General features: G+C 37.5%; 1 protein-coding gene across 1 annotated transcript; it reads right to left on the reverse strand.

Annotated features, from left to right (window-relative positions):
• Window positions 1-8,436: 8,436 nt before the first annotated feature.
• On the reverse strand, window positions 8,437-11,231 carry LOC123246406 (pyruvate kinase PKM-like). Its single transcript, XM_044675309.1, is given in 2 exon segments — window positions 8,437-10,949; window positions 10,951-11,231. Coding segments are annotated over 2 exon segments (1,869 nt in total). The 3' UTR covers window positions 8,437-9,361.
• Window positions 11,232-11,482: the final 251 nt, after the last annotated feature.

Raw genomic sequence — 11,482 nt, forward strand, 5'->3', positions numbered from 1 at the left:
GTAAGAGTTTAAAAAACAAAGAAACAAACAAAAACCAGATGTATGTAACTCAGGTTAAAAGGTTGGAGGGGGATGGGACATAGATAAAAACTTTGAACCACAGGGATAGGGCAAAATAATTAGGGACAGGAGATCCTGAGGTAAAGAAGTGAACAGAAAAACTAAAAACCAATATATCACTAATAGTGATACACGTTTTTTAAATAAAAATTTGGCAAAAAAATTATGGCTAGGTATATTTTAAAAAATCGTTCGTAGTCAACCTGGATTTATATCAAGGAAGCAAAGATGGTTCAAAATGAAAGCAATCAGCAAACTTAATTGCATAAAAACAGACTAATCAATGTAACTATATTAAAATATGCTGAAATATAAAACTCCACTTATTTATGATGAAACCACTGAAAAGCAAAGGCACAGAACAGTTTTTTAATATGATAATAAAGCATAGGTGTAAAAGTTATCTTTTGTAATGTAGAAATAATATATGTCCAGTAAATATAGGGTAAAGTAAGGCTGCCCTTCTCCTTTCCCAGATTATTCATTGACACATTTCAAAAAATGTTAATGATAGCAATAGACCAAAAGAAAGATATTGAAGTATATACAGTGGGCAAAGAGGAAATAAAATTATCCCCTTTTGCACATGACATGATGGTTCACATATAAAATTTTAGGGAATCAAAGAAATAGAACAATAGCTTTGAAAAAGTTAGCAATAACAAAAATTAGGAAGAAATGATAGAGAAATATCATTAAAATAACTATGAAATGCATAAAATATCTGAATTAGGTTACCAATATAAATTCAAAATGCTTTTAAAATTAAAAAATATATTTTTTTTAATTTTAAACCCTTAACTTCTGTGTATTGACTTATAGGTGGAAGATTGGTAAGGGTAGGCAATGGGGGTGGTCAGGTCACACAGCTGGTAAAAAATATTTTTTGACAAAAATAAAGGCTGAAATAATTGAAGGGTTATATACATGCAAGATATATATATATATATATATGGTACAAAAAGAGTTAATCCTACAGGAAAGGCACCTAATAGTGGTTTAAAGTTAATTGGTCACTCAGAAAAAAAGGCTTAAATCAGCACATTACACCACATACTGTAACAAGTTCCAAATGGCTACCATTAAAAAAAAAAGGGGGGGGGCAGCTGGGTAGCTCAGTGGATTGAGAGCTAGGCCTAGAGACAGGAGGTCTTAGGTTCAAATCCGGCCTCAGACACTTCTCAGCTGTGTAACCCTGGGCAAGTCACTTGACCCCCATTGCCTACCCTTACCAATCTTCCACCTATAAGTCAATACATAGAAGTTAAGGGTTTAAAATTAAAAAAAAAAAAAAAGAGGAAAATGTATTTCCCATAGTCATGCCTAAGGGAAACATTCTTAACCAAATAAGGCACAGAAATGGTTTTTTCAAACTCACAAAATTTCTAAAAGCTTTTGCACAAATAAAATCAATGCAGTTATTATAAAAAAGAGAAACCAATAAATGGGAAAATATTTGCATTAAATATCTCTGGTAATAAAAAGACTAGTTATCCAAGAAATATAGATTAACACAAATAGATAAGATTTAAAACTCTCTTAAAAATTATCAACAATTTTATGAAAACAGTTCCAAATTAATATGAAAAATGCAAATAAAATACCCCTCATACTTGGCAAATTGACAAAGATGACAAAAGATATGCTGGAAGAGCTATATTTTAAAAAGGGGCACCAATATACTATTGGGAAAGCTGTAAATTGGTTTCATGAATCTTGGGAATTCTATGAAAACATTCTTTAATTAAGACCAACTACTACTAGTGAACATATTCCTTAAGGAAATAAATGACAGAAAAGGAAGTCTGAATATAGAGCAAAGTAGCCAAAGCAGCAATTTTTGTGACAGCAAAAGGTATGTGCCATAAAAATAAGTGAAAAAGTGTAGTAAAAAAAGTGTAGTAAGTGAATGTCATGAAATATTGTAATGTCATAAGAAATAACAAATGGTCCTAGAAAGGAAAAACTGACAGTAGGCAAATCATTTATCCTCTCTCTGCCTTGGTTTCCTCACCTGTAAAATGGGGATAATAATAGCACTAAACTCTTAAGGTTTTTATGAGATCAAATGAGATAATATTTGTAAAGCATTAGGATAAATGCTAGCTATGATGAGATTGATTTATCTTCAATCTATTGGAATGAAGTAGAGGACTATTGGTGTCAAATTGTTGCATGTATTGTCAGACATGACTATAGTATCAACTAGTTTTCCTTAACTATTTTTCTTTGCTACAAGGAAGGCTTTAATAGCAGGGTAGAATATATATTTTATTGTGATGCAAAAATAAATGGTAAATGTATTACTAAGTAATTTTATAACTGACAAAACAAAATTATAATTATTTTTGACTCAGTCCTACTAAACTACTTAAATATTTCCCTATCAGCCTAAGATAAAGTTAATGACCATGATGCAGAGGTAATTGTATAGTAAAAAGAACATGAAACAAAGGCTATGGGCACTCAACTTAGCATTAATTAGGTATGTGTTTGGGGATAAAACACTATAGGCTTACTGAATGCACATTCAGAGAGCATGTGTTTAATTTTTTCTTGAGAAGATTTGATCATGGCCAATTTACTTAAGTCTAAAGTATAAAGCATTTGAGCTCTCCTCAGCCCTCTCTGAGCCTAATTTTTTTGCCTCTGTGAAATGAATGATAGGATTAGATTAGGTCAATGGATCCCAGGCAGTTCTGACATTCTATAACATCTATGCTATGGACAATAGAGCACACTCAAGGTTATCGTCACAAAACACGTGAAGTAAAACAACTGCTCACTGTCAAAATTTATTGATTTCCATTTTGTATATTTATTTACATAACATTTTTATCATGTTTTTCTAGAATTAGTCAGAAGAGCACAGACTATTTCTTTCTGCACAACTAAAAACTCAATTCATTTGCTGATTTTAAGCATACTAAGTATTACTAAACAGCAGGACTTTCAGCTTCTTATTTCTCTGTTCTGCATTCTCAGGTTATTGAAGGCGGGTAGGATAAATTGGTATAACATTTTTTTTAAACCCTTAACTTCTATGTATTGACTCCTACGTGGAAGGGTGGGCAATGGGGGTCAAGTGACTTGCCCAGGGTCACATAGCTGGGAAGTGTCTGAAGCCAGATTTGAACCTAGGACCTCTCGTCTCTAGGCCTGACTCTCAATCCACTGAGCTATCCAGCTGCCCTGATATAACATTCTTGAAGATGACACAACTTCAAATAAGAGAAATCATGGTGGCAGTCGTGCTGCTGAAATGCAACAGTGAAAGACCAGTTGACTTTGGCCATAGCAGCAGTTTGATGAATTAAACTTTGAACTCTACACTTAATTTGTTCCCTAGTCCTTTTTGCCTTAATCTTTTGTAAACCAAATTCTTTTTTTTTTATAAACCAAATTCTTAAAAGAAATTCTTAGTTATATAATTATATTTTTAATATAGGGAAAAAGTACTGTATAAGAATGATTCATAGACCTCAGTCAGAAATCAAAGCACAGAGGTTGTGGTAATTTGAGGAAATAAAAAGAGATTAACAGATTACCTACCACCCACAGTTGGCTCCTGAGAGTTAATGGGAAGACATATAACTTGGATATAAGGATTTAATGATCTTGTTGCTTTTCTTCTCTACAGAAGAAAAGCACAAGGAAGAGGAGAGCTTATTGTTTGCTTCTTAAGACTAGACCTAACCAAAAAAGAAATGTAGCTATTTTGAGTCACATAAAAAGTAGCACAAGAATACTGAGCTATATTATTGTCCTTAGATCAATTATTCATTTCACTTTCAAATATCATTCCATCTTTGGAATTTCAGTAATGTAAAACAATGTAGAGAAGGGTGGCAAACCCAACTGGAACTACTAACTTTTAAGACTACACCCATTTATCCTACCTGGTCAACAGAGGGAGCAAAGTAGGTCTTTAGAAGTGTACCTGTCCTCTGTCCTGAAGCCAGAGTTGAATTTTAGACACTGGTTGGAAGTCAGTGTTCCTAGAAGCCTTGTCAGTTTCCAGAACCAACCAATCAACAATAACAAAAAATGAACAAAATACTCACCAATGACAAGCAAACATATGAAATCAGTGGACACATGATGTAATAGTGGTAAATTTTTACTGGTCCTTGTTTTGTTAACTCTATCAAGCTAACTTTAGCTATTACTTCTTCTTAGGTCAGTGACAGGTTTAGTTTTGTTGTGGTACAGATTAGACATTATACATACTCTAAAAATAATAAACTTATTTTTTCCCCAGAAGAAATTTTAAAAAGTAGAAGGCTATTAGACTCTCTGAAAATCTCATCAATGCCATCAGGAAAATGTCCTTCATGGGGGCAGAATTGGTTGGAATGAGGTGGGAATACAGCAATATTGCTATGACTGAGCAATATGAAAGTTTAGGATTTTTTGTTTTAAGAGTGAGATCAGATTCCTTTTGTAGATTTCATCCTCTGGACATTTTAAAGTAGTAACTTGGCAGATAAAATTACTAAAAACCAAAATAATCTTTACTTCCAGAGATTATCCCAAATATACCTTCCAATTTTTTTGGTTCAAAAAGTTTTTTAAAAATGAAAAACTTCCCAAAGCATAAGGAGATCACTTATAAAGATAATCACGCTTGAAACTATAGTAGTCCAATGCAAAGCTCAATGCCCTTCATAGTAGGTGGAGCAGTTGTCATGCTACAGGCTCCACGGTTAGTATGGAATTTAACTGACAGCTTAAAGCCTAGGGATAATCGCATAAAGGCAAGCCAGAAGAGGTGCTCCTTAAATACATTACCCATTTCAATATAGCCTTTGTAGCTTGCAGCTAAATACAGATCTATCAGAATCACTGTTCTATCACTCAGTTGTTTAAGAGAGATAAGCTTAGGCCCTAAGACCACAAAAGTCTTAAAAAAACCATTCTGTACTCTTCATTTTCCTAAGGAATAATGCTGTTTCTATACCTCTTTCTCTGTTTTTAAAGACTATGAGGGAGATCTGCATGATAATAGGCTATCAAAGACTATCTAAGTCTGTCTGTTCCAGCTGCTGCTATATTCCCTGTGTGAAGTCACAATCCTCTAACTAATGAGATCACTGGTTGCTGTAGAAATAATTATACAGTCACTAGTAAACAATTATAAGCTTACTATTAAAAGAAAAACAATTATAAATCTATTGCTAAAATTCCCTAAAATAAAGACCTAGGTGATAACCTAAAAAAGCCAGGTGATGACCTCACCTGAATCAGAATACATTATCAAGTATCTGCAATGCAAGTTGTAATATCTGCAATGCAAGTTGTAATATATGCCCTACTGTAACTATAAGAAAAGTCCAACCTTCTTATATCAAAATCTTCCCTAATAATAGCAACAACTCTCATTTATATAGTACTCCTCAGTTTACCATACGTTTTTCTCACAACATAGTGAAATAGGAGGCAGTACTGAATTTCGAGTGAAAAAGACTTGCATTCACATCCCGGCTCTGCTACTTACTACCTGGGTAACCTTGGGAAAGTCAGTTCAGCTTGCTGGGCCTCAGTTTCTTCATCTGTAAAAAAATTTAAAAAAAATTAATGAAAGGAAAAGACTAGACCTCTACATATGGATCTGCCTAATGTTCAATGCTGTGATATTAATATTATCTCCACTTTACAGATGAAGGAACTTGAGGTCCAGAGAAAATGAGTGGCAGAACAAGGCTTGGAACTCATGTCTTGACTTTGAGTCTAGTACTGTTTCTGCCACTACCTCAATGCCTTTTTTTGATGCAGTATTACCACTTTATACAGTTTTGTTCAGTCTTTTTTTTTTAATTTTCACATTACCTTATTTACTTTTTTTTAGAATATTTTCCCATGAAAACGAGGGTATGCCCATCAACTGGGGAATGGCTGAACAAATTGTAGTATATGCTGGTGATGGAATACTATTGTGCTCAAAGGAATAATAAACTGGAAGAATTCCATATGAACTGGAAAGACCTCCAGGAATTGATGCAGAGTGAAAGGAACAGAGCCAGAAGAACATTGTACACAGAGACCAATACACTGTAGTAAAATCGAATGTAATGGACTTCTGTACTAGTACCAATGCAATGTCCCAGGATAATTCTGAGGGATTTATGGAAAAGAACACTACCCACATTCAGAGGAAGAACTACAGGAGAGGAAACACAGAAGAAAAACTGCCTGAACACATGGGTTGATGCAGAAACGATTTGGGATGTAGACTCTTAATGACCACCCTAGTACAACTATCAATAATATGGAAATAGGTCTTGATGACACATAAACCAGTGGAAATGCGCATCGGCTATGGGGGGGGGTTGAGGTGGGGGGAGAAAAAGCAAGAACATGAATCATGTAACCATGGAAAAAAATTTTTCTTAAAAAAAATTAACATTAAACTAATATAGACAAAATAGTTATCTATTACTGTCAAAAGATTACTATGTTGGATGTTTTTAATTGTTTTTCTTTGTTACATGGGGAAGGGGTCAGTATGGGAGAAATGGAAAGGTTATTTCCAGAAATTAAAATAAATATGATAAAAAGAACAAAAGGTCATCCATTCTGGATGGAAATTGTACAGGCCCTTTGACTCAGGGATTCCACTACTAGACTTATACCTCAAAGAGATCAAAGAAAGAAAAAAAAGGACCATTATGTGCAAAAATATTTACGGTAGCTTTTTTTTTTTTTAAATCCTTACTTTCCGTCTTAGAGTCAATATTGTGTATTGGCTCCAAGGCAGAAGAGTGGCAAGGGCTAGGCAATGGAGGTTAAGTGACTTGCCCAGGGTCACACAACTAGGAAGTATCTGAGACCAAATTTAAAGCTAGGACCTCCTATCTCTAGACTTGGCTCTCAATCCACTGAGCTCAACCCAGCTGCCCCCTATAGTAGCTCTTTTTGTAGTGGCAAAGAACTGGAAACTAATGAGAATATTCACCTAGCCAGTAGTTAAAATTCACAAAGTTTAGTATATATAAATTACTATAGCCCAGTAGACACTGAGTTGGGGCTCTCAAATTTATTAATCAATCTCATTTATCAAAAGTTCTCCACAGAAACTTCATAATTTTGATCCCAAAGAATCCTTTTTCATAGTAGATCTACTGTTACCTATTCACGTTCTTTCCTCAAACCAAACTCTGAATCCCTGATACCTTTTGGGATTGAGGAAGGGCTTAGTGATCAATTAAGTTTCCAATAAGCAAAAGGAGGACTCTTTAGACCAAAAGCATAGTTCATTTAAATCACTCCTCAGACCAAAAGCATGGTTCATTCAAGTCATCTTTTAAAAGAAACCAATTTCACAAGAAATTGAGGTCTTCAACTGAGGTGGATAGAAGTTGCTACAGCTATATCAGCTAACATTTTTCAAAACTCATAGAAGGCTTAGACTAGAAATGTGTAATTGTAATTTGTTGTTCATTCATTTTTCAGTTGTGTCTGACTCCTCATTGCCCCACTTAGGGTTTTCTTGGCATAGATCCTGGAGTGGCTTGCCATTTTCTTCTCCAGTTCATTTTGCAGATAAGGAAACTGAGGCAAATGGAGTTTATTGTCTTACTCAGGTTCACACAGCTAACAAGTATCTGAGGCAAAGGGCATCTAGGTGGCTCAGTGGACAGAAAGTCAAGCCTGGAAATAGGAAGTACTAGATTCAAATCTGGCCTCTTACTATTTTTATATTGTCTTAATGCTACTCTTCCATGGTGTAATGTTTCTTCTAGGAAGGTTACTCATCTGGGTTACTTGTGGGCTTATTCTTCTCTGAAGATCAACTCTTGATGTCCAAGACTATTAACTCACAAAAGTTCTTGCCCTCTTGTGACTTGACTCATTAGGCCTATTCCCTGCTGGGTGATACCTTCTAGATGAGTAACTATATTTCAAGACATCATTATGACTGATGAAGAGAGGGAGAGATGAGAGAAATTTCTTCCCCAGAGGAAGGAACAATTCTTTCTAAAGGGCTCAGTTCCATTTCTATATTGCTCTCTTCTTGATTTCCAGAGAGCTTCCTTTGAGCTACCTCCTACCTTGACTTAAAGGGCCAGCAGATCCTGGCCGACTGTTTTAGCCAGTGGCTTAGCCACCCACTACTAATTTCCATCAAGCTTGACTAGTACACCTTTCTGTTATTCTCCTCTTATCTTTTGGGGAAATCATATGGCCTAAAGGCTGGAAAGCTACAAACCAAATCTTACAGGAAATAACTCATCTGAAATATTTAGGTTAGAAACCTCAAATTCTGGAAACATTAACAAAATATCTACTGTATGTAGAATATCATGATTGTGACAAAGAAGTGCAAAGTTTAATGCTGAGATAAGAATCCAAAATAATAACTGCAATTTTTTTTTCAATGTTTCAGCTTGTGTTTATTGACAAATGATGTACTCTACAGCCAAATACAGCACAATAGGAGTGTAGGTTTTCTTTCAGACTGGCAACAGAAGAGAAATATTGGAGGAACACAAGACTCACAATGTGAGAGGGCTGAGGACTGGGTAGTGGCAAGGAGTGTATCACTAGAACCATGGGGACTCTTCTCAAGATGGAATTCTCTTTTGGTTTTAGGGTCATCCCTCTCACTCTGACTTGGGGGTGGAGGGTGGGGAGAAGAGTGGCTTATGTCTAGAAGTTTCTTCCACCCACCAAGATAGAAGTGCCTTAAGAGGACACCAGTGCTAAATATCACATTCACCAAAACGTGTTGAGTTTTTAGTAGCTGAATTCAGCTTTTTTTTAAAACATAAGTATGTAAGACCAAGACACTTTCGTTTACATAAGAGGTGGGTGGTCAAAGGGAGGGTGGTTCCTCTGGCCAGGAAGATGTAGAAGGCCAGTACACATTGAGGACTTGTGCTCGACAGGGAACTATGGTTGCTGCCTACTTTGTGTGCATGAAGCATGTCTTGACCAACTTAAAACACAATACTGACATGTTACTTTAATCCCCCCATGTCAGAAATGACCTGTAGGTACCCCAAGCTAAGCCACAGTTGCTCTACCTTACCCACCAAAGGGATGTGCTAACTGATACCAAGATTTCTAGGTGGGAAGGATGGAAGGTAGTTCTAATATAGTTTCTATAAGAAGAAACTTTTAAACTTTTTTTTTCTTTTTTTCTTTTTTCTCTTTTTTTTTTCTTTTTTTTGGTGTTTAGCCACCTAAAGCCACTAATAGCTAGGAATGGACAACACCATAACCAGCTGCAGATCTAATGGATGATGCAGGCAGGGGTGGGAAAGTAGGGTGCTGGAGTTCCAAAGTCTTCAAATGCCCCTTATGGCACTGGCAGTACGTGCATGGTGTTGGTGAAGCCTGGACCTGGACGCCAACCATTAAGCACGATGACCACATCACCTTTCTTTAAAATGCCGTGAGCTTTGCCAACATTCATGCCAAAGTTAACCCTAAGGTCCACATCTTCAGCCCATGAGTCATTAACTGGATCCTTGCATAGCACAGGAAACACGCCTCGGAACAGATGAGCCTGGCGAGCAGCCACAGGGCTACGGGTAACAGCAATGATAATGGCCCGAGGACGGTACCTGGCTACCAGATGGGCAGACCTTCCAGACTTGGTGAGGACGATAATGGCCCCACTGCAACACTTGAAGGAAGCCTCTACGGCACCCGCAGCAGCAGATTCAGTGGGATCCTTGGTCATGGGAGTCAGGCGTCGAAGCTCCTCAAACAACTGCGTGTGATAGATGGCAGCCTCTGCCTCTCGGGCAATCAAGTGCTGCATCTGCACAGCTTCTACTGGATAGTCTCCTTTGGCAGTCTCTCCAGACAGCATGATACAATCAGCTCCATCCAGGACAGCATTGGCTACATCACTGCCTTCAGCCCGAGTGGGACGTGGCTTCTTAATCATGCTCTCTAACATCTGAGTGGCACAAATAACAGGTTTCCCAACTCGATTACATCTCCTAATCATCATCTTCTGAGCAAGGAAGACTTTTTCTGCAGGGATCTCGATACCCAGGTCCCCTCGAGCAACCATGATGCCATCACTAGCTTCCAGGATCTCATCAAATCTTCGGACCCCTTTGTGGTTCTCAATCTTGCTTATGATCTTGATGTGTTTTCCTTTCTCTCCCAGGATCTTTCTGACTGCATGAACATCATCTGCCTTTCGGATGAAAGATGCAAACACCATATCCACGTCTTGTTCTAATCCAAACTTGAGATCTTGGATATCCTTCTCAGATACAGCAGGCAAGTCTACAGCTGCTCCAGGAAGGTTCACACCCTTCTTGCTGCCCAGACTTCCACCATTCTCTACCTCAGTCAAAAGATAACCCTCACCTTTCTCCTTCACAAGGAGAGAAATGAGCCCATCATCCACATAGATTTTGCCACCTACGTCCACCACTCTGCAAATGTTTTTGTAGTCTACCCACAGAACATTCTCATCACATTTGTCCATGTAGTTATCATCCAAGGTGATCTTCAGAGGGTTACCCTTCTTCAGCTCCACTTCAGCAGTACCACTACCCTTGATGAGCCCAGTACGGATCTCTGGTCCTTTGGTGTCCAAAGCTATAGCCACAGGCCGGTAAAAGGTGGGGTCAGAAGCAAAGCTTTCTGTAGCTGTTCGCACATTTTTGATAGTTTCTGCATGGTACTCATGCGATCCATGGGAGAAGTTTAAACGAGCCATGTTCATTCCAGCTTTAATCATCTCTTTCAATCTCCCCACTTCTCGGGAGGCTGGGCCAATAGTACAGATGATACTAGTGTTTCGGGCATTAGGGGGCTCTGAATCGATGTCCAGGCGACACATGTGTTCCAGAAAAGTGTCAGCCATGGCAGCGAACAGCTGCTGGTTTGGAATATTTTCGCCTGTTATTGTGCTGGGTTGTCACATCCATGATGCTTTGTTTTTTGGCTTGTTCCTTACTACTGCTTTCTGTTTCGGTTAAACTCAGGGACTCAAACTGGAACGTAAACCCAGAAGTATAGAACGATTCTTGCCTTGAAGAGCTCACGAGGAAAGCGTCCACTTCCAAAGAGCTGCAAAAGAGGAATTCTCCGCTCCCGAAGCGTCGCTCTTCTCTAATAACTGCAATTTTGTTGTAGATAAGGCTATTTGTCTCTTCAATTTTCTTCAGAAAGATGGCAACACAAAATGTTATATAAAGCATTAATATTGGCAACTATTAACTCCCTGCCCTTGAGAGGAAGAACTACAGCATAGTACAGTGGAAAGAACACTGGATTTGGAGGTCAAGGAATTAGGTTATCAATCCCCACTCTACAATTTAGTAGCTTTATTATTATCTTGAAAAAGTAATTTAATTTCTTTGGGTCTCAGTTTCCCCACCTGTAAAATGAAGGGGTTGGATTAGATGACTGCTAGGTCCCCATTAGCTCTAAATGTATAATTCAAAAAAAT

The sequence above is a fragment of the Gracilinanus agilis genome, chromosome 4, assembly GCF_016433145.1.
Source record: "Gracilinanus agilis isolate LMUSP501 chromosome 4, AgileGrace, whole genome shotgun sequence".
NCBI classification, from domain to species: Eukaryota; Metazoa; Chordata; class Mammalia; order Didelphimorphia; family Didelphidae; genus Gracilinanus; species Gracilinanus agilis.